The following is a 27,523-nucleotide window of genomic DNA, read 5'->3' as shown; positions in this document are numbered from 1 at the left end:
TACCTGAATTTGTTAATATCTGTTGAACAGGAGTCACACCGGCAGGGAGTGCTAAGGTAGCAGCTGTAGCAGCAGCACTCTGGAAAAAACAATGAAAAACAATCAAAACCATGTATGTTCATAACAGCACATCAGTTTATCTCTGGCATATTTTAATAGTATTTACAGTTTCATTTAGTATAGACTAAAATGAAAAGTTCTAACAATAAGACTAACTGCCATTTTATAAAATGGTACAATAAAGACCATTGAGCCTAAAAATCTTACCTAATTATTTCAAGCAATTAATTAGAATAATTAGGAGGTTTTTTCACCTGGAGAATGTACTCTAAGGAAATATAACCCACACTAACAGTGCTGTACAATAAATAAAATATCCATTCCATTATTTCCTTATTTATTCTGTTTCCTTACTCCCAATTCCTTGTTGTCAATTAATATACTTATGGCAAAAGTGTAAGTATCTTCACTTTAGAAATCCTAATATTTTAAATTTATACCATGATTAACAGGTCTCTAGAGAAAACCTTGTATCAGAAGACTGCAATTCTTAGCTGGCAACTCTTCTAAGATGCCATAAGGTGACAACACTGGCATTATCTAGGTGAAACATATATTACTGACAGTTTTATCAATATAGAAAATATCTTAAAAATCTTAAGTCACAAAAATTAATTTCTACACTTTAAAATGAAGTTAGTATCTGACTTTAAATTATAAAAACATACATGGAATTATACTCCGAATGTTTTTAAATCCAGGATAAATTCTTGATTTACTGCTTCTGGAGACTTCTCCCCTTTCCTCTGAAAGAATTACACTACATTTTTACTGTTTTTTTAAAATCCTGAGCTCAAAGTATTTCCATGTATCTCACTGTAACTATATACAGGTAGGTTTTTTTCCCCTCCCCCTTCAATCTTTTTTAAGGTACCAAACCTTCATATACTCAATCTAACTTATACATTTTTAGAAACACCTCTATTTGAATACGCTTTAAGAAATAAATATTAACTGTGCTTTGAAGTCAACAAAACTTGGAAAATTACACTCAGGTAGGTTACTGATACAACTATCTAGTCAGGCTCTAAGTATAGCCTTCCAAGAAAATATGCTTGTTGCCATTTGACAGGCCTAAGTAATCTCTATATCTTAAGCCTGAAACTCCCATTATGTCCCCAAAATCCAGCTATCTAGCTCACCACGCTCTCTTTATAAAATGCAGGTTCTGCATTTCATTTTATTAAATAAATGAAAGATTTAAATAAATCTTGTCTATATAAGCAAATGAAAGGTAATCTAAATTTAACGAATATATTAACAACCACTTACTATTGAGAAATATTATTTAGGAATATTAAGTGCCTATAATTCACATTTTATAAGATTAATAGATCTCCCTCTACTAGCAAACTGACCTAGCATTTTCCTTATAGCATACATGAGAAAATAACCACCTGCATACCTCTGCACACTCAAGTTGCTATAAATATTTGTTGTGATGTATCACACACAAACCATCTTTTATTAATGTCTGCTGAAAGTTCCTTCCTGTATTTTGTGAAAAGGCCCTAACGTGAATAACGCATTTGAGCAATTTCATAAAGAGAACCTGCAAAACTAGTTTGATATAAGGTCCTGTTTCATAAGTTCCCTGAAATAGCTTTCTACCAAATATATTATCACTATCCCATATTCTTATATTAAAAAAATTCTTTTTTCAAAATGAAACTATTTTTAATGGATATCTTTGAATCAGGAATAATAATGCAAACAAACAAAAACACAAAAAACTTATTTGTAAAAAGCCTATACTGATTACATTTTAGAACATGAAAAACACATGAAGCAAACACTAACTGAAAACAAGTAAAATGCTGAAATACGTATAAATGCTAACATTTTATTGCTTGAAGTCTACCTATGATCTGTTTAAATACATATGCTCTTTAGCATCAAGGAGACACAGCAAATCAGTAAGAGATGGGCCATTAACTTTACCAGTCTTTTTAAACACAATTTTAATTCAAAATTCTCTCCCACAACACTTAAAATTCTTCAAAATTAGATGGGTCTACTGCAAGTGATTCTACTAAACTTTCTGTTTTAAAATGATACAAGTTATTCCCTAGGAAACAGTCTCAATAGTACCAACTACAATATGGATCCTACAGTGAGACTTATTTTTAAGGATGGAGGTTAAAAAGAAATTTGGTGCCTTAAACTTGAAAGGGAATTTTTTTTGAATAATAAAAGTTCTTGTGAGAATCGATAGACATGGACTTTTGTGATTTTCATGCAAAAGAATTGACTCCAGGAACTTGAACTGGAAGTACAAACAGAGATTCTTGATTTTTTGTGAATTTAAAAGTTCCAATTTCTATCGTGTAGAAATTTGCAATTCTGTAAAAGTTATACATTTGTTAAGGCTGGTATATATCAATAGAAAGAAGTCGTTTGTCTAGTAGGTAAGCCCTGCTTCCTATATGGCTTATAAAACACAAAGGAGCTTTCAGGTTCACTCATCACTCACAAAATATAGTAACTGTTTTTTTTTTTTGTGGTTCACGGGCCTCTCACTGCTGTGGCCTCTCCCGCCGCGGAGCAAAGGCTCCGGACGCGCAGCCTCAGCGGCCATGGCTCACGGGCCCAGCCGCTCTGCGGCATGTGGGATCTTCCCGGACCGGGGCACGAACCCGCGTCCCCTGCATCGGCAGGCGGACTCTCAACCACCACGCCACCAGGGAAGCCTAGTAACTGTTTTTTAAAATATTGCTTTTTCGTTTAAAAAAAAAAAAAAAAAATCTGGGTCTGAAAAGAAAATCTCACTGCTAACACTAGACTAAGAGATCTTATTTAAAATAATGATTCTTTCCTATTAAAAGGATTTGGCTGGATTTAAGAATGGAATGTCAGAGCAGAGACACCACTAACAGTCTGTGTAGTTTAAACAGAAGAAAAGCCATTTACGAGAAAATGCTGGAACAACGATTCTAATTAAACTTTGTTTTAATGTTTTATTAAAAAAAAAAACTGTGAGGATAGAAGTAAAGATTTTCTAAGGTTTTGAGGGTTTCTTTCAGTTTTATCGTTATATCTGATGGGATATATTATATGTGCTAAGTGAAATTTGAAAATTTGAGTTCAGTGGCTATCTCTTAGAAGTATCAAAAGTCTAATATATAATAAATGCAACTGAAAAAATGCATTTTAAAGTAGCAATTTACATATTGTAATAAAACTTATTAGGCTATGCTATGGTTAAATCAGAGCAAAATTTGTAAATGTCTGATCTTAACGATACTAGTTATCTTTATCCAAATGGTTCATTTTTTAAAAATTTATAATTCTTAGCATTCCTAACCTCTTTCAGTTGATGGGTCTTCTGCAACATAACTATACTTGGCATAATGTTTGGTAGGTCCCGTAAACCTATTTTCAAAAAATAGCAGAAGAAGGGCTTCCCTGGTGGTGCAGTGGTTGAGAGTCCGCCTGCCTATGCAGGGGACACGGGTTCGTGCCCCGGTCTAGGAAGATCCCACATGCCGCAGAGTGGCTGGGCCCATGAGCCATGGCCGCTGGGCCTGTGCGTCCGGAGCCTGTGCTCTGCAACGGGAGAGGCCACAACAGTGAGAGGCCCGCGTACCGCACAAAAAAAAAAAAATAGCAGAAGATAAAACAGCTCCCACAAAGCATCATTCTTTTGGTATTTTCAACAGAAAGTTGAATAATTTTATGAACCTTAATGTCTAAGTACCAAGCTAAACTTTAGATTTGCTGTTAAATCCAATACTTAGGAAACCAAACAAAACAGCTATTTTGCCTAAGTCCTGAATAAACTTCAAGTTGTTAATATACAACATACACAAGCATAATCACAATTTGGGTTAGAATAAATAGAGCCAAGCAAAGTGCTATGTTCTGAGTCTTACCATGTTTGATGCATTCATATGTTGTATCAGCTTAGAATCAGGAACAATAACTTGTGGTGCTGCAGCTATGAAAAAAAACAGGCACACATAAAAACAAGGAACCCTGAGGCTATTCATAAGAATGCTGTGTACTATACCGAAAATTTTTTTCATGCTTTCCACATTTTCTGCATGCAAATGCACTCAACCACTTGATATCTCAGAAAGTTATAAACTTTTACGGTAAATAACAGCTGTGACATACCCACCTTATACTGGAAAACCCACAATTAAAAAAAAGATTTAACAACACCTAAGGACACAAGGGACCTTGGGAACATGACATAATGAGATACCTAACACCTAAACATATATATTTCTATGCATTCTTAAACTGGAAATTTTCAAACATAATTTAATACTGTCTTGCCAACTCAGCAATAACTGTGTTATTAATATAATGATACTACTGCTGGAATGCATTATTGACCCATTAAAAGGGAGCTCAAAAAGTTATAATCTACATAGTCTTTTAAAATCTTTTTCTCCCAATTTGACAGTTTCCAGTATCTTATTTCCATCAACTTTTTAAAAAATACAAATCATAAATAATGGCAATATCACGTAAGCATAAAAGGAACTAAGTGTTTGATTCCGCAAATTTCAGAGAATAAACAGATAATCCCATTATCCTAATATTCTCTGAGTGAAGAAAATCAAATTTTAATTTATGATAACCTAAAATCCTAGTGCCAGGCCTGAAGGCAATAGGAGGAACGGTCATCAAGAAACATTAAAAGGATAAAATTACTTGATGCAAGGTACAGAGTAAAATCAAATATTAAGTCTTATTTGATATAAACAGTAAAATAACTCAAACAGACATTTCTAATGTGCATCAATATCAGTTTTAAGTCTTACATACACTCTCAGATGAGACAAATAAGTAACTCAAGTTACCTTAAGATGAAGTTTTCATTTATCTTTATTCTCCTCTCTGACAACAAGATTTACAAAACTTGAAGGCCTAGGAAGTTTTATAACTGAACAAATGTTTGTCATGACAGAAAATACTCCATGTAGAGGATCAAGCTTCTAAGCCTTTTCAGGGCCCAGATTTTCCTCAGCTGTGATGTTTTAAGAGCTACTTCACAGAGCCTCTATTAGACTGCAATGAAACAAAACCTATAAAATGACTTGCACGGTACAAGGCACTATGGATGCAGTCTATAAATACTTGTTTTTTCTTATCTTTAAACCACATGATATAAATTAAGATGTCGTATATCCACTCTTCACTTAAAGGAAATCTAATTCAGTCAATTTAACTACATAAATTAATAAGGAATTAGAATTTCAGATTGCCAAAGTATAGTTACAAAAACCCTCCAGTGTTTATTTATAAAAACTAAACTCAAATGCCTTTGTAGGAACAAATCAGTTTCAAAGAAAGTAATGATTCTACTATATAAAATAATGAAACCCTTAGTAAATAAACCTTTATAGATCTGACTTAGGAAATCCACCATTGTGTAGCCATCTAAAAAAAGTAATAATATACTTACCTGAATATCATTTTAAGCTTTCTGTTAGTGAATTACTTGTTTATCATTACTACATAAATAGGAACCACATTTTATACACACACAGATACAACCCCCTCAGCCAATAGAAAGGAGACACCCAGAGTGTTTCTCTTCTTTGAAAATGACAACTTTCATTTCCAAGTTGCAGTAGGATCAGACAGCCTCACCTTGCTGAGACGCAGGAATAAGGACCTGCTGGGTCTGCGCTTGCTGAGGTACTGTCTGCTGTGGTTGAGCCTGGTGGTGATGGTGGTGGTGATGCTGCTGCTGCTGGGGTTGCTGCTGCTGTTGAACTTGCAGTAAAAGCTGCTGCTCTTCTGAATGAAATCCATCTACTGCCCTAGACTGCATTAGTTTATTCTCCCATAACTAAAGCAAAGAATATTAAAGATTTCTAAGTAAGAGTCAGGGAAAACAACGCTGGACATATGGATAAAACATACTTCATTAGTCAGTTTATAAAATTCTTACATTTTCAAAACTGATTAATCTACAAATCTCTAATTCTTACCCAAGTGTATGCCATAATGAAAACCAATTTTTAAAGTATCAAACCTCATTTTTGCTACTTAAGAGTACTGAAGAATTCTTTTGTTTCTTTTTATATCTTCAACAAACTTTCCATAGTAATTCCTTGGTTGCCAAGCAGTTTCATATAATCAATTTTTCAGTAATCAAAAATCATCCTTTTTAGTATCAAATCCATTGTTAGCTATTTTATGGAAATCTTTCTTTCCTAACTTTTAAATAACATATAAAACATAAATTCATCTTTCCTTGAACTATGAGAAACATTATAGAGGCAGTCCTCAGGTTAGAAAACCCTACCTTTCTATCTGTCCAACCTTACATAAGGAAAAAGAAACAGCAATGCCTAATATGCTTTCAGAGGTATTCTCAATCCTCCACACTTCTTGAAATTCCCTTCCCTCTTTCATTATGACAAGGATTGACAATCCTTTTTTGCTTAACCACTTCTATTTTCTCATCTCTCCCTTGGACAGCTTCTGTGATGAAGGAAAAAAAAATCAAAAGTGGGCAAAAACAAGGAAGTAAAAGAAAATATTTACAACTATTCCATCCTTCTCCCTACCACACATTTCCTCTCTACAAGGTTTAGTGTTCAATCTATAGAGCCCTTATAAAAAAACTGCCCAAGAAAGTTACAAACCATTCCTTAAACATACATATAAAATTTAATTCAGTCATTCTGTACACAAGGATCTACAGATACTTTGTTTTCTCCCCTAGGATCTACTCTTGGGATATTGCCTAGCTCATGTAAGGCTTCTATCAGATCCTTCAAAAAGCTCCCTTTGCCATACTAACAGGGATTTTTATAAACTGCTGACACTTCCAACTGTTCTAGAAATTCTAGATCTACATGTTAATAACAATTCCAGCACATCTCTAACAATTTAGCGAAAAAGTAAACTAAAGGTCAATTTCCCAGAGCAACCATTCCCTTAGCAGTCTCAGTATTTAGGCTCACCTGAAGACTATTCTTACAGAGACAGTAACAGTATCTATTTCATGCGTTGTCGTGAGGAGTAAATAAGATTTCCATGTAAAACATTTATCAGAGTCTAGCATAAAGTCAGTCATCAATAAATGTTAGGTATTACAATTATTGTAGTGATGGTATTAATTGTGTAATAAAGCATTACAACAGAAGTCAGGAACCCAATTAGTCCTGGTTTGGCCACTAAACGGCTTGGTGGACAAATTATTTGTCTTCCCTGGGCATTTTACTCATCTAGAAAGGGAACACGCTGAATTAGATTACTTCTAAACGAACTTCCAGCTAGTAAATCTAAGTCGGTGCAAATCCCAGACTAAAAACAGCTAGGGTTCTTCCTAGGGTAACAAAAAACTACTTTTTGAGAGCCCAAGTTTTGTCTGGTTCATTTCTATAAAGTGGGCACCTAGCATAACACACAATACAAAATAGGCTCAGACACTGAATAAAATACACTCTACACTCTAAAATACACTCTAAATGTATTATATAGTAAGGCTATATAGGTAAGCCTCCCAAACAGTTATCACCCAAACTGTTTACACTTCTTTTCCCTGTTTCAAAACAAAACAAAACCTCACTTCTTGTAGGCCAAAATCAAGGTGCAAAAAGTACTATTAATTAATGCTTTAAGAAACAGGTCTTTAAGGGACTTCCCTGATGGTCCAGTGGTAAAGAATCCGCCTTCCGACACAGGGGACGCGGATTCAATCCCTGGACAGGGAACTAAGATCCCACATGCCCCGGGGCAACTAAGCCCACACGCACCACAACTACTGAGCCCGAACGCCGCAACTAGAGTCTGCATGGCGCAAACTACAGAGTCCACACGCTCTGGAGCCCATGCACTACAACTACAGAGCCCATGTGCTCTGGAGCCTGTGTGCCACAACTAGAGAGAGAAAACCCACACACCATGACTAGAAAGAAGCCCGTGTGCCGCAACAAAGAGCTCGAGCACCGCAAGGAAACATCCTGCACACAGCAACGAAGATCCCATGTGCTGCAAGTAAGACCCAACACAGCCAAAAATAAAAATAAATACTAAAAAAAAATAAAGAAACAGAAAAAAAGAAAGAAAGAAACAGGTCTTTAAACCATAATTTTCTAAATTTAAAGCTTCAGTTTTTATCACCTCCAATTGGTCTTCCCACTGCAATCCTGACCCATCACTTTAATGAAGCTTCCATGACAATGGTAAATATTAACAAATACATATTATGTGCTAAGTGCTGCGTACCACTACTCACCTAGTCTCCCAAGTCAATGATCTGTGAGTCAGAATGCACCCCAATGCCCTATCATTATTGTCAATTTCCTTTCCAAAGCATTATTCCAATCTATCCCTACTATAATGGCCCCAGTTCAAGTCCCTTCCTCCCATCAGTATTATTGCAAAGTGTTAATGACTAAGCTAATTGAGCTCCCTGCTTCAAATCATACATTCTACACATAATTATTGAATATCTCCCAGCTAGACACTGTTAGTGGCATTGAGAACAGACAGTGAACAAATCTGACAAAGATCTTTGTCCTTACAGAGCCTACATTTTAGTGGAAACTTGTGCTTCCAATCTATTCTCTATAAATCAGTAGTCCTCAAAATGTGATCCTGGACCAATAATATCAGTATCACCTGGGAACTTGTTAGACATACCAATTCTAAGGCCCCACCCCATCGAATCAGCAACTCTGGAGTTAGAGCCAGGAATCTGTTTTAATAACCTATCCAGGTTATTGTGATGTACACTAAAGTGAAAGCCACTGCTTTAAAGTATAAACCAATACTTTTCAAACTGCAAACTGCAACCCATTAATGCATTATTAAAAGTTAATTTAGAGTTTTTGATAAATGTAATCAAATTTTTCTTTTTAAATGTCAGACTGTACCCCTATCAGCTGAGACTCTTTGAAGCAGAAGTCCAAAACTCTGTCTTTTAACTAGCACCCCAGAGAATCCTTCTCACTCTAAAGACCAAGCTCCTTAATGCAATATTATGTTAACTTCTCCAACTGCTACTATAACTTGCACTCTATTTTCCAAACTACTTGCAGTTCCCTGAATATAGCATACATACCTCCTGTCTAAACTTTCGTAAACTACTCCTTATGACTGACAGTATTGCCACACAATTCCCCAAAGAATGCAAATGCAAAGTCACATAGCCGCGAAGAAATCGCTCACTGCCTCTATACCTTAGAGATATTTCTATTGGTACACTTTTCACACTAAGTCTACCTTCTATATTAAAGTATGAACTCCTTCAGGGTAGAGACTATGTCTTATTCATAACCTAACAAAATGACTAAGAACTTATCAGAAATTTAATATTAATTTCAAAAAGAATGGAAAACGAACTTGTTTTCTAAGGTAGTTTCTCTATAAAAATGCTACCAACATTTTAGGCAGAATAACTCTTTATTTACAGGGTATTACCACAGGAAGTGTACATGAAATACAACACTCCTCTAGCCTACTAAATGCCAAAGATGCCCATTAGTCATTATAACAAGCAAACATGGAACCACACATTTCAAACTGCTTCTGGGGGAGCAAGGGGATGCTGGAGTAGTGGGCCACTGAGAATCCATATTTACTAAGTACCAAATACTGCTCTAGGTAATGTGAAAAATACAAGAATAATACCATACAAATATTTAGCATTACGCTTATAATATCAAATAATGTAAAGTTCAAATTAGTTGAATGTTTTCTGTTTCTCTCCAATTTCATTTTAAAATAATTTTATTTATCAAAATATTTTATTTTTAAAATATCATCTGTTTAAAATAATGTAATACTGTTTTGGCAACAGTAATCATACTAATACCCCTAAAGACTACCAAGAATACTGAATTGTTATTTATGTATGTATTTATTTATTTAGCTAGCTTAGAAAATAGGAAGAACTCTTTTCTCCACATTTTTATAGTACTTTTTCCCCCCAACACCATAGCTATTGTTTCTGGCAGTCCTATTTCAACAATCTTTGCCAGGTCTCCGGAATTAGACATGGAGAAAATTCATTTTCTGTTCCCAAAATGATTTGGATATGCATCATGTTATGCCCATGATGTTTACTAGACTAACACTGAATTCTTAACGTGCACTTAAGTACTTTCCGTGTACACTCGTTTTTCACAAAAATTCTTTAAAATAGACATTATTATTATCTCCTTTTTACAGAAAAAGAACCTGAGGAACAAGAAGTTAGGTACCTTATCCAAGATCACCAACTAACAGCAGGAAAAACCATCATACAATCCAGGCAATCTGACTCAACAGGGCTGGACCCTAAGAGTGAAGAGTAAATGTCCTTTAAATTTTAAATTTAAAGTTTAAATTTTGGACTCTAAGCCCTCACTTGCCTCACCATAATCCCAGCTCTGGTCCAAAGTTCTAATCTCTAAACTGTACTGCTGCTATCAGAGCAGGTCTAGTCACAACTCCGGTACCTTCCTTATCTGGAGACAAAAGGCTTAGCTTCAAGTCTCTACCACTTGCTAAATGATCTGTCAAAGCATATTTATTCAATTTTTTGATCTATAAAACGTTACCAGATCTACTGCTCCCTGGCAGTATGCTGGGCTAGAAATTCTAAAGGATTCTCCTACTCTCACAAAAACAACTAGCTCCTGGATAAAACATAAGACAACTGAATTTTTGGGCTCTTTAGAAATGATGTTGGGGAACAGAGCTTTCCCCAAGGCCAAATGATGTAGAACAGTAGATCATCGTTCAACTTATGGTTCAAGTATTTATATACAACTAGAGTATATTTAGAATAGTGGTTCTCAATCAGGGGTAGTTTTTCCCCTTCTGCCCTGGGGACATTTGGCAATGTCTGGAGATATTTTTGGTTGTCAGAACTAAGGGGTGCTACTGGCATCTAGTGGGCAGAGATCAGTTATGCTGCTAATATCCTACGATAACTAGCCTTCTACAACAAAGAATTAACAGGTCCAAAATGTCAGTAGTGCCAAGGATGAGAAAACAGATCTAGGGGCAGATTAACTTTTTCAGATTTGTCTCCAAATGAGGAATTCTTCTCACTTTGTTTTATTGAGAGGCCATGTTTTCTATCTCCCATTGTACTTGCTATTTGGATAGGGGTGGGTCTGACAGTTTAGAAATCAGGATAATTTTATCACTTACTTTGAAGAGGACTTCTAGACTGTCATTTCCACCCATAGTCATTTACCAATCTAAAACACAATTTACATTCAAATATAGCTTTATTGAAAATCAAGTGGTGATCATTTTCTAATGTATAGAAATCCTGAATCACTATGTTGTGCACCTAGAACTAATACAGTGTTGTAGGTCAATTACACTTCAATTAGAGAAAAAAGCAAGAAAACCAACATTGTGCTTTATGCATCTTTTCTATCTCCCACAGTTCATACATTAAAGGAGACCCACAGTGTTAACAGATAACCTCAAGAATCAGGTTGAATTATTTTAATGTAGAAGGTCCCTTTCTGAATTATCTAGTTAAACTTCAAATTACAGGCACTCTCATTACTCATCTTAATTCATAATCTAATACACCACTGTATCCTTCACAGCCGTTTGGAAGCTTTTGATAGAAGTTTGTGAAACACTATAAAATGGTGAGAAAGGGGATAGAACTAATGACAGAGTCTTTTATAAAGCTTAAAATATGAAATATTGTTAGTTTTCATTAGCAAGAATATCCAAACCTACAAGGTCTAATACAGTGGCCACTAGCCACACGTGGTGATTTAAAGTGAAATTAATTATAATTAAATAAAAATTCAGTTCTTCAGTTCCACTAACCATATTTCAAGTGTTTAATAGCCACATGTGGCTAGTGGTTACCATACTGGAGAGCACAGATATAGAACATTTTCATCACCACAGAAAGTTCTACTGCATAATGCTGGCTGTCACTGTTAAAACTAGGGCACATTCTGGAAATTCTAATGAGATCCTGAAGAAATTTAGTGCAGAGAATTAAAATAACAAACTCATTTCAGTCTAACAGTTTTATATTTAAATTCAGCTACAACCCAGAATAAAAGAGTATGCCCCGTTTAAAAAACAACAAAAACATTAAACTACCTTTTTCAGTTAGATTCTGGAGCAACATGTTATTAATTTGTTTAATTAAGTATTTACTGAATGCCAACCACATATGCCAGGCATTGTGGTAGAGGTTGGAGATTCAAAGTTGAATAAGTCACAATTTTTGTCATAGAAAACTAAGCATTAAACAAAAAATCAGTGCATAACCTATAAAACACAGATATTACTTTTTTTATACTTTATACTGTATTATATGTACATATATCTATATATATGTGTATACATGTATAAAGTCTTATGTACTAAAAATGCAGGTGGAGCTATTTGGTCTCAAAGATAGCTCATTCTGTTTGGAAAGAACATCTTGATTCTAACTGGGACCAGTAGGAAAATATCAACAGACTCTGTGAAAAGCAAGAGGAGATAACAACTTGGATTGACCACTAGTCTGACGTACCACAAATTAAAGCCTTTGGGACTAATTTTTTGCACCTAAAAATGCTGTACCTTCTACATAAGATCACAGATCTACAAGGACAACCATTATAAGGGTATAACATATTTATAAAATATTCATTACATGTAACATGAAGGAATCAAAATAAGCTTATTCTCTTCTTATTCATATCCCTGAGATACTTTATGTTTGAGTAGTTTATATTGCTATTCTTCCAACTCATGTCTCAGAGTTGGCATTCCTTCACTTGTATTTTTAAATACCTACTCTTCACTTTCAGTAACCATTACATTTCTCACAAGGTAAATAAATATTTCCTCATCTCATTCAAACCTATATTTTCCCTTCCTCACAGGGGCAGATTCATATTGAAAATTCTATAGAAGCTGCCCACAGATGCTGCAACATTCTAAGATATATTTTATCACCACAACACAGGTGAGATTTGCTTTATTTAAAATAGTAAGTTGCTAAATTGCAGCCTCCACACCTCTGTTGAATGGATAAATAAGACCACAACAAATGTTCCTTAGCATTCATTAACTGTGATTACTTATTTATACATAGCTCTAAAGGAGCTCAATTCCCAATCTCTAAGCCAGCAGTTCTAAAACTTTTTAGTCTGAGTCCTTTATCATTTTTACAAATTAATGAGGACCTCAATGAACTTTTATGAAATTTTAAATAAGATTTTTTTTTAATGTTGACATTTAAAAATAACAACGTGGGCTTCCCTGGTGGCGCAGTGGTTGAGAATCTGCCTGCTAATGCAGGGGACACGGGTTAGAACCCTGGTCTGGGAAGATCCCACATGCCGCGGAGCAACTAGGCCCATGAGCTACAACTACTGAGCCTGCGCATCTGGAGCCTGTGCTCCGCAACAAGAGATGCCGTGATAGTGAGAGGTCCGCGCACCGCGATGAAGAGTGGCCCCCGCTCGCCACAACTAGAGAAAGCCCTCGCACAGAAACGAAGAACCAACACAGCCAAAAGTAAAATAAAATAAATAAATAAAAGAAATGCATTTCCATTTAAAAAATAAGATCCAGAGGAGTAAAGAAGAAAGAAAAAGAAAAAACAACGTATCCATTACATGTTAACATAAATACTTTCAATGAAAATAACCATATCTTCCAAAAAAATTCGTGAGAAATGGCTTAAAAGGAAAATAGCTGGATTCTCATATCTGCTTCTACATTCAGTTTTCTTTCATTGATGTATATGAAGAAAATCTGCCTTCTCATAGCTAAGTAGTTGGGAAAGGAAAAAGTATTTTAAGTGATGGTTTCTTAACAGGTAGCTGCAATGTACAATCTGAAACCATATACCAATTAACTTTTCAAACTCTTCGATTAAATGGAAAATATGAGTTCAGTGAAGTATGCAAATATGCCATATGTTAACACATTTCATTATAGAATATCATGAATAGAATATCAAACAATTGCATGTCTTAATATCAACAATGATCTCATCTCAACCTTTACGTAAACATCTTTTTAATATTTGGTACATCAAAATGGGAAGCATGCATAAAGCCCTTCTGCTGCATATGGAACAGTTATCTCAAGGAAAAGCACTTGTACATTTGAGTTGCAAGTTTAACTGGTCACTTTTTTCATGGGATACAACTTTTACTGGAAATATGACAAACATACTATGATTATTCAGATTTGGGCATCTGTCCAACCGCATGGACCCCTGAAAGAGCCTGTGGGGAAGTCCACTGACCATATTTTGAGAACCACTGTTCTGAGCAGTAAGGCAAAAATATTCCATGATTTCATGAGTCATTACACCATCAAGAAAACACAAATGCTAAATAAAAGTATCTATATATTTCTGCTTAAATCCAAGTAAATAGAAGAGGCAGAAAAGCAGCTCCCAAACTAGAATACATTGTAAACCAAATATTTGGCCCACATAGAGAATCAGACTCCAGAACATGAAATTTATCAAGCACTTAATCTCCACAACATAAATACATTTTAGAATACCAGTGCATTAAGACCACAAAAAAAGAAAAAGTAAAAAAAAAACCTTACAGGAATGTCAAGTAATTAAAACATAAATGGATATTAACTGCCCATTAATAATAGCTAATACTATTGCCAGGCACTTTGCTAAACACTTTATATAGTCATTACATTTAATCCTCAAAACAAGCCTAAAAAGTAAGTACTACTAATTCTCATCTCACATATAAGGAAACTGAAATATAAGCACTTTGCCTAAGGTCAGAGGAAGAATGGATGGTAGAGCTGGGATTCAAAACCAGCACCCTTCACATAACTATACTGCTTCCTGCAACAAAGTCAAATGGTCATCATATGGCAAAATTATGGAGTATAGTTTCTGACTGAAGAGAATGTTAAAAAAAAAAAAAGCAGCAAACTCACAGTTTTTAGTTCCATCAGAACTTGTTCATCGACTCCATCATCCAAAAAGATGTCTCTCACATCGTTAATTACATCTTCAATCACAGATCTGTATAATTTAGGCTTTAAAGGGAAAATAAAAGACTGCTAAAAAACACTGCTTTTCACATATTAAAATATATAACATTTTCACAAATTCAAAACAAATGTAATACAACAGTCCCTTTTCCAACTCTCTAAAACTTATTTTAGAAGATGTAACTTTAAAGGTATGGCCATTCCCATAAACATCAATTGCCTTAGTTAAAATGAATTATTTGATGACTGCATATTTTAATAAAGGTTTTACGACTGTTTAATACAATTCATACACAGAAGATCATCACAGATACAAGGTCTATACAGTTTCCAGTTGTAATTTCCCATGTTGTTATAGTCAAAACACTTAATGTGTTTTGACTATATCCAACGATATAGTTTTATGGGTTGCTATGTCTGGTTTTTATTATTCCTTGCTTGGTTTAACCCGTTGTATCTCCTAACGTCATCGCTGTCTTAACAGAAACTTATGTCCTGTGATTTGCCTGGTAATAATTTGCAACCTAATAAGTATTCAAATTTAAAAATCACCTAATTTTAGTTTTTGTTACCCAGTCTGTACCTTTAAATTATACCATCAAGCTGTTCATATAACCACAATAACAGGTCTCAAAGTCTCAGAGGAACAAGACACAATGATCTCTTTTCCAGGATTTCTCTCCTACTACTGCCCAGATGATGCTATGGAATAGAACTATAAGCAGCCTCGATATTTATTTTTAAACTATTATTATTGTAACTATTATTGTTGGCATTACTTGGGGGGAAGCTTGCTTTTAGAAGGTTGCCAGAAAAATAAAATGAGAATAGATGTGAAAGCACTTTAAAAGCATAAAGTACTTTTTAAAAACCAAAAGGTAAGAGACGGAAGACTTTGCCCAACCCACATCCTATTTTTAATGGACAAAAGGAAGTTTGCTTGTCAGAGTGTAAAACCAGAGATGCCTTGCTATAAATCTTATCCATTATCACACAGAGCTAAGATCAACAGCCTTTTTATTTTAATACTTTGTCACTATCTGTGTTTTATATCTTGCTTAAAAATTACTGCTTACCCAATAAAACCAAGGGTTTGCTCTCATAAGCAAACCTCAAACATAAATAAATGCTTCATTAGCATCTCTCCCAGCAATACTGTTATCACAGGGGAAACCTCTTATGTGTCCTTGTCCAGGCAAAAATATAAATAATGAGTTCCTCTATACAACTTACCTCAACCATTAAAAACTATTTGTTCCTTTTCATTACAACCAGAAAAACAATTCATGTATCTAGTTTCTCACCTTTGCCGTTCCACTCACTCACCTTTTTATTTTGCCAAATCTGCCTCTATGAACTAAAATTATTCATGTGATTTCTGCATCTCTACAGTGCCTCCTTATGTTAGCATTCTGATTCTATATATAAAGGAAAGTCTGTCTGACTATGGGTATCACCTTATCTATGGCAATTCAACTACTGAATTACAAAAATACATTTATAAAGTGTTTTTTTTAAACCAATGACTCAAGGCATTATAAAGATACAGTGTAATTTTAAATTGGTAGTATAAATCTCAAATTGACGATATAAATTATTTTTTCAGCAAAATAGATGTTGTTCTGGTGTTTCTGAAGTCGGTCATCCCTAAAAATATTCTGCTTGGATATCCACACATTTATAGGTACAATGTGCTTTCTTCTGGCACTCCCTACTTAATGAATCAATCTTGCTTTAGGATTTTGCTTTTGTGCTTTAATTAACCCACAACTTGACCACTTAATGGATTCATATGCACTATAGTTAAAGAAAGGGAAATGTGTATTATTCATGAGTATACGCAATTTAAAATTGTTCAAGAGTTAAAAAGCGTGCAAAATACTGACGTTTTTCAAAGTATGTGAGTACACAGGCATTATTTGAAATAAGCAATTTCTGAATTATTTAAAATACTAAAATGTACTTAAGCCAAAGTTTTTGCCTTTTATGAAATACACATTAATTTAGGTTTGTCCTAGTTTTCAAAAACCAGATATTCCAAACTTAAAAACTTGTAAATTAAAGGGCCATTAGTACCATTATCTAATGATTAAAGGATTTCTTTTAAAAGTGTTAGTACCTGGTACAATATTGGAAAATAAGTTGGATTAATTTCTCTATTGGATATCACATTAACAGCCAATGCAGCAAAAACACCGTCTACTTAGAATTTTATTTTAATACCCAGTTTCCACTAAGCAAATTACTCACAATTCCCCGATCCATAAATGTACTGTAGACATAGGTCCTACGTCGAAGCTTTAGGCACTTACTATTTCTTTGAAAAGCTTCGTATCTCAAATATTTATTATAGGAAAACATAATGAAATATTAGGAGCTATATTTCTAACATTTCCTGAATACGTGATAAACAAAATACTACCAAAATCAAATCCTCCACAGCTAACAATTAATGTAGAAAACTTTTCAAAAAAAAATTACCGACAATAATGCATGCATCTTCTCAATACAAGAACGATTAGACATCTGAGCTTAAATTCTCTTTAAAAAATAAAAATAAAATAAAAGAGGATGGCAAGTCTATTTTCCCCTATTAAAGACCGCAAATCCCAGCTGCTGTATGAAAACAAAAACTTGGGGCTCTAAAAGCAGACCCGGTTGGGCACGAAATTACAGTGTACGCAAAGGATTTAGGAATAAACTGAGCTCTGCACGCGCCAGCCTCTCGCCTCGGGAGCACGCACCTCCCAGCCCCGCTCTCAGCAGCTCTCACTATTTAAAGCCGGATCTGGTGTTTAAATGGAGAGGCGGTGACGTAGGCCTGAAAAGCACCTTCCCATCCTGGCAGAGTCTATATTAGAGAGCGGCAATGGCTCTATATAAACAGGGCAGCCAAAGGGAGGAGGACCACAAGGCTCAGGGACTGAAAAGCAGGGTAAGCGGCCGCAGCCATGATGGATCGACCCGAGTCGTCAACGGTACGGAGCCGGGCTGCCGTGGGCTTGTCTGCATTTGGGACCGGGCAAAAAAGTGTTTTATTGTCATAATAAAAATAAGAGAGTGGGGTGGGCTAGTGATCACATTTTGCGTTGGTGACTGAAAAGGTTATTTATGTGACTGCTTTTTGCAAACCTACGTGATCGCAAGTAAGAAAAAAGGGACAAACGGTGAGAAGTAGGCAAATTTCAAGGCGAAAGCGGGGCACTTTGACCACTACTGTAGGCTTTGTTTGTTTTGGTGCTTTTGCTAGTCGAAGATACGATGGGGGTTTTGCTTCCCCTTCGCCATTTTACCGATTCGGAAGGAACCGAGATAAGTGCTTTTCAACCTTCGTCCTTTTTTTTTTTTTTAAAACATAAAATGGCCCCAATGAAGGCTCTTTAAGCACAACCGCCAAAACGCCCAAAGTAACCCCCAAAGTAGCCATTAACCTTTCACTGCGTTAAAGTGGATCGCGGTGGGTCTTGGGGATTCGCCCAGCTCCCCAAACACGGTTTTTGTTTTGAGGCTGCTCCGGGAGCCCTCCTCCAGCCGGCGCGGCCAGGCCCGCTTCGGGGAGAAGCGGCGGCGCCCCTCCCGCCCTCCCTCCTGGCGGCCGGGGTCTGGGGCCGGGGCCGCGCGCTCGCCCCGGCCCAACCGCCCCGCGGCGGCCCCAGGCCCAGCAGGCGCCCCCGCCCTCCCCGCCGCCGCGGCCGCAAGCCTCGGCACCCCCCCGCGCCCGCCGCCCGGCGCACCGGCCCGCTCCGCCTGAGGCGGGAAGCGGCGGCGGCGGCGGCGGCGGCCGCGCGGGCGGCTGAAGAGAGTCGAGGCCGGGAGTCGCGGCCGTCCCCGCCCCCGCCCGGTCCGGCCGTTGCTGCCGCCTGAACGAAGCCCCCGCCGGCCACCAAACCACGTCCTTACCACGGTGTTTGTATTTGCCGAGTTCGCCATTTCCACACACAACACAAACAAGAGGGGGGCAACCCCGAGAAAAGATAAAAACAAAAACAAACAAACAAAAAAAGAACACCCGGAGGGTGACCCAAGCCACCGCAAAATTGGGGGAAAAAATTTTTCAAACAAAATCGTATCCTGACGGAGGAGAGGGGAGCGGTGAGAGGAGGTAGAGGAGAAGAGCAGTCCTCGGAGCTAAAAACTCGAGAATCGCCCTTAAAAAAAAAAAGGCCACGACCCTTCAGGGGTCCTGGGGGGCGTTGCCCGCTCCCCACCCCGCACCAAAGAGGGAAACCACCACCGGTCGCCGCTCCCCGCGCCGCCGCTGCCGCCACCGGCTGCAGCTCCAGCCGTCCGGTCTGCCCGCTTCTCCCCTTTATATAGTGAGCCAACAAGCTGCGCGAGCCGCCGCCACCGCCGCTGCCGCCGAGAGACAGGGCGGAGGGGGAGGGAGGGGCGGAAGGGGCGGGGGCAGAGGTGGGCGGGTCTGAGCGCGAGACACCGCGAGAGCCGCGTGCGCAGGCGCGCCGGGGCGGAGGCCGCCGCGCGTCGTCACGCGCAATGGAGGCTGTTGTGAGGGCAGGGCCCGGGGACTTAAGTAGTGAAGTTGGACCTCTGTCTCCCCAAGTCTCGCGTGATCACGTGGTCGGCACCCAGGCGGAAGTCTCCTGCACCTGCTTTGGGATGAGGAACTTGCTAAGCATTGCTGGAAAACGCGTGAGTTCTGGTGACACAGGAGTCCAGAGCTAGCTGGGATCGCCTCGCGTCGGGCATTTATATGCCGTCGCGCGGTGGAGGGGATACGAAATGCTGAAGGGGCGCTGGCTGCTGCCCCGCTAGGAATGGCCGCGGAGGAGGGCCGGTCACGTGGCCCAGCTTCCTGGTCCTGGCGCGCTCGGACTGAGGGAAGTTTCAAATGCGGAGTCATCTCCGAGAACGGGCTCGCCTCAGATTCCGATTTCCGAGGCGTTGGCACCTCTTCCCTAGGATGGGCCTTTAGCTTGCAGAATTGTGTACGAGTTCCTAAAAGGGATGAAAGCTGATTTGGGCTCCCCGTAAACACATTCCAGAATTAATAAAACCTGAAGCCGTATGAGTTCTCTCCATCAGTAAGCTACAAAGTCTCTGGGTTTAAGTTCCCCAAAGGTCCGGCCTCTACTATCCCACGTACTTTAAATGACTTTTCAAGGTGGTGGAAATGCCACCACGCCCCCCCCCCCCCACCGCCAACCCGAAACACTGATAACCGGGATTACGATCGCACAACTTTTCCCGGTTTTTAAAAATATTGCCAAAATTCAGTGACTCCACATGGTCAGGACATACTAACATCTGAAATACTTGGCATGTGACACACCAAGTCACATGGCCTCTCGCTGCGGAAGAGGGGCAGAAAATGTCCATGTCTTGGACTGCAACTCAGTAGACTTTTGACCTGTTCTGTCCAAGCTAATCTCGCCTTTACATCAACATTTCACGCAGAACAGAGAATGCTCTGTTTAGAAGGCAGAGCTCACAGTACCTAATTTTCTTGTCCCTAGGAATTTCCAGAGACATGGAATGTAGTCTGGACAAGTGAGGGAGTTTATCCTCAAAAGGCAAAGCAAAACAAAATGTCAAACTTGTATGCCTCTGAAACCATAGTTGAGGAATATCAGTTGCTTCTCAGTTCGCTGCACAGCTGCTTGTTTGGGAGCATCAAAAGAACAACAACAACAAAAAAAAAATCACAGGAAATCATAGTGTTCTTTATGTATTATATAAAATTATGATTCCATCAACATTTGTAATTCATTTAATAGTCGGGTGACCATTAGCCGGAAAAGTTATACTAATACTTTTCACTTCTTACTATTTTAAGAGGACTTGTTACCTCCTTATGTAAGTACTACTTTTTTAAAAAATTTATTTATTTATTTATTTATTTTTGGCTGCATTGTGTCTTGGTTGCCGCCTGCCGGCTTTCTCTAGTTGCCCCCAGCGGCGGCTACTCTTCATTGCAGTGCGCGGCTTGTTAGGAACCAGGCTGCACAGCAGGAGGTGAGTGGCTGGCAAGCAAAGCTTCATCTGTATTTATAGCTGCTCCCCATTGCTTGCACTACCGCCTGAGCTCCACTTCCTGTCAACATTATGGTGAGTTGTATAATTATTTCATTATGTATTACAATGTGATAATAATAGAAATAAAGTGCACAATAAATGTAATGTGCTTGAATCATCCCGAAACCACACACCCCCTGCACCGCCACCCCCCATCCCCAGTCCGTGGAAAAATTGTCTTCCATGAAACTGGTCCCTGGTGCCAAAAAGGTTGGGGACTGCTGTTTTGGAGAATACAGAAGTTGAGAGGAAAGATCTTATATCTCAAATTTGCTAATCCTAATGGAAGTCTTACTGTAAAGTATACTGCATAATTATAGCATTCATTCAAGATATAAAAAGCACGGATATATTTCAGCCCTACCAAATAAAATTATAATCAGGTTTCACCTAATTTTTATTTGAAGTATAGTTGATTTACAATATTGTGTTAGTTTCAGGTGTCCAGCAAAGTGATTCAGTTATATATATGTAATTTTTTTCAGGTTTTTTCCATTATGGTTATTACAAGGTATTGAATATAGTTCCTTGTGCTATACAGTAAATCCTTGTTGTTTATCTATTTAGTTTGTATCTGTTAATTCCATACTACTAATTTATCTCTCCACCCTCCCTTAGATCTTCTGCCCATTTTTTTATTGGATTGTTTGTTTTCTTGATATTGAGTTATATGAGCTGTTTGTGTATTTTGGATATTAACTCCTTGTTGATCACATTGTTTGCAAATATTTTCTCCCATTCCACAGGTTGTCTTTTCATTTTGTTGATGGTTTCCTTTGCTGTGTAAAAGCTTTTAAGTTTGATTAAGTTCCGTTTGCTTACTTCGGCTTTTAGTTCTTTTGCCTTGGGAGATTGATCTAAGAAAATATTCTTACTATTTATGTTTGAGAATTTTTGCCTATGTTCTCTTCCTGAGTTTTATGGTGGCATATCTTATAGTTAGGTCTTTAAACCATTTTGAGTTCATTTTTGTATATAGTGTGAGGGACTGTTACAATTTCATTGATTTACATGTAGCTGTTCTGCTTGCCCAACACCACTTGAAGAGACTGTCCTTTCTGTATTGTATATTCTTTTATATCCTTTGTTGTAGATTAATAGGTGTGTGGGTTTATTTCTGCACTATCTATTCTGTTCCATTGATCTGTTTTTTTCTGCCAGTACCATGCTGTTTTGATTACTATAGCTTTGTAGTATTGTCTGAAGTCTGGAAGGGTTATATCTTCAACTTTATTCTTTTTCCTTAGGATTGTTTTGGCAATTCTGGGTCTTTTGTCATTCCATTTAAATTTTAGGATTATTTTTTCTAGTTCTGTGAAAAATATCTTGGGTATTTTGATAGTGATTGCATTCGATCTGTAGGTTGCTTTGGGTAGTATGGCCATTTTAACAATATTAATTATTCCAATCCAAGAGCATGGGATATCTTTTCATTTCTCTGAATCTTTTTTTTAAATTTATTTATTTAATTTATTTATTTTTGGCTGCACTGGGTCTTCCTTGCTGTGCGGGCTTTCTCTAGTTGTGACGAGTGGGGGCTACTTTTCATTGTGTTGTGCGGGCTTCTCATTGAGGTAGCTTGTCTTGTTGTGGAGCACGGCATCTAGGCACATAGGCTTCAGTAGTTGTGGCATGTGGATTCAGTAGTTGTGACTTGTGGGCTCTAGAGCACAGGCTGAGTAGTTGTAGTGCATGGGCTTAGTTGCTCGGCGGCATGTGGGATGTTCCTGGAGCAGGGCTTGAACCTGTGTCCCCTACATTGGCAGGCGAATTCTTAACCACTGAGCCACCAGGGAAGCCCTCTCTGAATCATCTTAAGTTTGTTTTATCAATGTCTTATACTTTTAAAGTATAGCTACCTCCTTGGTTAGGTTTATTCCTAAATATTTTTTTGATGTGATTTTAAACAGGATTGTTTTCTTACTTTTTTTGATATTTTATTGTTAGTGTAAAGAAATGCAACTGATTTCTGTATATTAATCTTGTATCTTGCTACCTTGCTGAATTCATTTATTACTTCTAATAGTTTTTGTGTGGAGATTTTAGGGTTCTCTATATAGAGTATCATGTCTTCTGCAAATAGTGACAGTTTTACCTCTTCCCTTCCAATTTGGATGCCTTTTATTTCTTTTTCTTGTCTGATTGCTGTGTCTAGGTCTTCCAATATTATGTTGAATAGAAGTAGTGAGAGTGGGCATCCTTATCTTGTTCCTGAATTTAGTAGGAAGGCTTTCAGCTTTTCATCATTGAATATTATGTTGGCTGTGGGTTTGTCATAAATAACTTTCATTATGTTGAGATATGTTACCTCTATACCCACTTCGGTGAGAGTTTTTATCATGAATGGATGTTGAATTTTGTCAAATGCTTTTTCTATGCTGTTGAGTTAATCATGTGGTTTTGTCTTTTCTTTTGTTAATGTGGTGTATCACATTGATTGAATTGCATATGTTGAACCATCCTTGTAACCCTGGAATAAATCCAACTTAATCATGGTGTATGATCCTTCCTGTGTATTGTTGAATTAGGTTTGCTAATATTTGTTGAGGATTTTCACATCTATATTCATCAAACATATCCTGTAATTTTTTTTTTTTTTGTAGTGTCATTGTCTGGTTTTGGTATCAGGGTGATGGTGGCTTCATAGAATGAATTTGGGAGTGTTCCTTCCTTTTCAGTTTTTTGGAATAGTTTGAGAATGCTAGGTATAAGTTCTTCTTTATTTGGTAGAATTCCCCAGTGAAGCTGTCTGGTCCTGGACTTCTGTTTTCAGAGGGTTTTTGTTTTTTTGTTTTTGTTTTTGCAGATTCTATTTCACTTGTAGTAATCAGTCTGTTCAAATTATGTTTCTTCTTGACTCAGTTTTGGCAAGCTGTATATTTCTAGAAACGTCCGTTTCTTATAGGTCGTCCAATTTGTTGGCATATAACTGTTTATAGTATTCTTTTATGATTTTTTATGTATCTATGGTATGAGCTGTTATTTCTCCTTTTTTCTTATTTTGTTTATTTGGGTCCTCTCTCTTTTCTTCTTGGTGAGCCTGGCTAGAGGTTTGTCAATTTTGTTTATCCTTTCAAAAAAAAAAAGGTTTTATTGACCTTTTCTGTTTTTTAATCTCTGTTTTATTTATTTCCTGTCTGGTCTTTATTATTTCCTTCATTCTGCTGACTTTATGTTTTGTTTGTTCTTCTTTTTCTAATTCTTCTAGGTGGTAGATTATAGAACAAAGTTAACTTTTGAAAAGAAATCCCAAAATTGAAAATAAAATGAAGCAAATTAACCTAACAGTGTATTCCATAACACACAAAGAGGAACTTTTTCAAGTGACTTTAAAACACGGTCATTAAACTATATATATCTGTAGTGGGATATTCTCTAAGGACAAAAATATGAAAAGTTCTTTTCACTGCTCTCAGTATTTTTATTTGTGGTGGTAATGTTGTATATGTATTCTTTTTTTTTTTTTGCGGTACGTGGGCCTCTCACTGTTGTGGCCTCTCCCATTGCAGAGCACAGGCTCCGGACACACAGGCTCAGCGGCCATGGCTCACAGGCCTAGCCGCTCCATGGCACGTGGGATCTTCCCAGACCGGGGCATGAACCTGTGTCCCCTGCATCGGCAGGCGGACTCTCAACCACTGTGCCACCAGGGAAGCCCTCTTTTTTTTTTTTTGTGATATGTGGGATAAAGAAGATGAGTAATTATATGATGTAATTATACCATCCCAGTCATTGTTGAGAAGCGAGATTCCCAACATAGGAGAAATGAAATTCAGATTTAAGACAGAAGAGGATAAATGAAAATTCTGTAGTCCTGAATTTAAATTAGAAGTGTCACGGTGTATTTTGTCTCAAATATTTCTCCCTGGCTCTGAAAAGTCCTAGAAACAATAACCAACCCATTAACAATGTGTATACCTGGTACCTAGATTATGGTACTTTAAGACCAATGCTCCTTGGAGAAATATCTTATTCTGATTCTAGGTCAAAAGCAGGAAATGTCTTTTTTTTTTTGTAAGCAACAAAAACCCAAACTCAATACATTTTAACTTATAAAATATATTGAATACATAGTTCTGAAAAAGTCTGAACACCTCACTGGTGATCAGCCCAGTATCTGTGAGCACTACTAGCTCCCGGATTATGATCTTGAAGTACCATTTTCCACTAAAAGGAATTAGAGCTCCTTGGAAAGATTTCTCACTCCAGGACTGGGGCAAGAAACATATTAATTTAAACCAAATGAATTGCCTATTATTGCCCTACCTAATGCAAAATGAATCTAGAATATATTTTCATACAGATAGCATGAAAGTGTATTAGTGTCCTAGAGCTGTTGTAACAAAGTATCACAAACTGGGTGACTTAAAACAATAGAAATTTATTGCCTCATAGTTCTGGGAGCTGTAAGTCTGAAATCAAGGTGTCAGCAGGGCCATGCTCTGTCTGACACTATGGGTAGAATCTTTCCTTGCCTCTTCCCAGCCTCTGGTGGTGGCCAGCAACCCTTGGAATTCCTTGCCTTGGGTCTCATCACTCCAATATCTGTCTCCATCTTTACATAGCATTTTCCCTGTGTCTTTACATTGTTTTCCTTCAGTTCATGTCTATCTCTGTGTCCAAATTTCCCCTTTTTATAAGGATACCAATCATATTGGATTAAGGCTTATCCTAATGACCTCATTTTAACTTGATTGCGTCTGTTAAGACACTATTTCTAAATAAGGTCACTTTCTAAGGTACTGGGGGTTAGGATTTCAACATATCTCTTTGGGAGGAGGTAATTCAACTCATAACAGAAGATATCAAAGACTTCTAGTGTCATGTCAAAAGAATTTAGGAGCCAACATGAAGAGGCTCCCACTGGCCAAAGATGAGACACTTTGAGTATCAATAGGATAGTACGTGCAGCAAGTTGAATTGCATCAAATATTTAAATGCATTAATTTATAATGCTGCTAAAAAACAAAACATTAGGGCTTCCCTGGTGGCGCAGTGGTTGAGAGTCCGCCTGCCGCTGCAGGGGACACGGGTTCGTGCCTCGGTCCAGGAAGATCCCACATGCCACAGAGTGGCTGGGCCCGTGAGCCATGGCCGCTGAGCCTGCGCATCCGGAGCCTGTGCTCAGCAACAGGAGAGGCCACAGCAGTGAGAGGCTCATGTACCGCAAAAAAACCCAAAAAACATGAAAATTCTGATTGGTCACCATTGGAGAATGGTAGGGAAACGACTCATCATTTTGAAGACTGGTAAATAAAGAAATATAATCAAGAATTTCCAGCCTTTCCAACATGAATTGTACCAATTATCAAATAGTAGATGTAGTGGTTTGAATGGTAGCCCACCAAAAGATACGTTCATGTTCTAATCCTCAGAAACTGTAAATGTATTTGGAAAAAGGGTCTCTGCAGGTATAATTAAGTTAAGGATTTTGTGATGAAATCTTTACTGTGTTAGGCCCTACATTTATTGACAAGTATCTTTATAAGAGACACGGAGATGAACAAACAGAAGAGGAAGAGGAAATGTAACCATAGTGGAAGAAATTAGAGCAATGCAGCAACAAGGAATGCCAACAGCCACCAGAAGTTGGAAGAAGCAAAGAACAGATTCTCCCTTAGAGGATCTGGAGGGAGTATGGCCCTGCCAACATTTTTGTTATGGACTTCTGGCCTCCAGAACTATGAGAGAATAAATTTCTGTTGTTTTTAAGCTACCACATTTGTGGTTATTTATTACAAAAGCCTCAAGAAACTAATACAGTAGATAAGAGGAAGATTCTCTTTAAAGAAGTATTACAGCTAATAAGTGAATGAAGAATAATAGAATATCACTATTTTGCAACCTCTAATGAATTAAGAAATGGAGGTGTTAAGCACTGACATCTGCCAACATCATAAAAAAAGAAATAAAATAGCCAGGTATTATGTGCTTCTTGATGAAGAGCATGCTACCACCTGTAAGGTAGTCTTACCCACACTCCCACCCCAAAATATATACCCTGAATGTGATCAAGCTTCTGTATCCAGCTAACAATGTACAAAAAATACACAGGTTGCAGGGACATTTTCGTCTATGTATCAGAAATGCAGTCAGCAAAATCCAGACCCTGGGAAGCCACAGGATAAATGATGTAATTTCTTCAACAAACAAATTCAGAACGAGAAAGGAGCCTACAGAGAAAGACACTTGAAAGACATATCAGTCAATCACAGTATATGGAACTTATTTAGATCCTAATTCAAATAAACTGTAAAAGAAAGATGACAATTATGAGGCAATTGGAAATTCAAACACTTACTGGATATATGATGAAATTAAAGAATTATTGAATTAAATGAAATCTTCCATTAAAAAATTAAAAATAAGCCAATGAATCCTTATTTACAATCAGTAGCAGTTCTTTATCCATACAGCTTGTCTTCCGGTGGAAAGACCGTTGGTATTCCCAAGAAGGCCTGGTAGGTATTGTGTTATAAATGTAATTAATATTAAGCATTGTGTTTAATTA

The 27,523-nt window shown here is 37.5% G+C and overlaps 1 protein-coding gene across 1 annotated transcript in view; it reads right to left on the bottom strand.

Annotated features, from left to right (window-relative positions):
* The window catches only part of GTF2A1 (general transcription factor IIA subunit 1), a 45,218-nt gene extending 25,924 nt beyond the window's left edge, over window positions 1–19,294 (bottom strand). The window contains exons 1-5 of the mRNA XM_082846232.1: window positions 18,880–19,294; window positions 14,923–15,024; window positions 5,665–5,866; window positions 3,933–3,997; window positions 4–79 (exon numbers count right to left, since the gene is read on the bottom strand). Coding sequence (XP_082702358.1) covers window positions 4–79; window positions 3,933–3,997; window positions 5,665–5,866; window positions 14,923–15,024; window positions 18,880–18,909 — 475 coding nt within the window. The 5' untranslated portion in view covers window positions 18,910–19,294. The remainder of the gene's footprint in view (window positions 1–3; window positions 80–3,932; window positions 3,998–5,664; window positions 5,867–14,922; window positions 15,025–18,879) is intronic.
* Between the last annotated feature and the right edge of the window lie 8,229 nt (window positions 19,295–27,523).

Source organism: Leucopleurus acutus, assembly GCF_964270905.1.
Source record: "Leucopleurus acutus genome assembly, chromosome: 1".
In the NCBI taxonomy this organism is placed as follows: Eukaryota; Metazoa; Chordata; class Mammalia; order Artiodactyla; family Delphinidae; genus Leucopleurus; species Leucopleurus acutus.
Note: the sequence above shows the minus strand (reverse complement) of the source record. Positions and strands in the feature narration are given on the sequence as shown.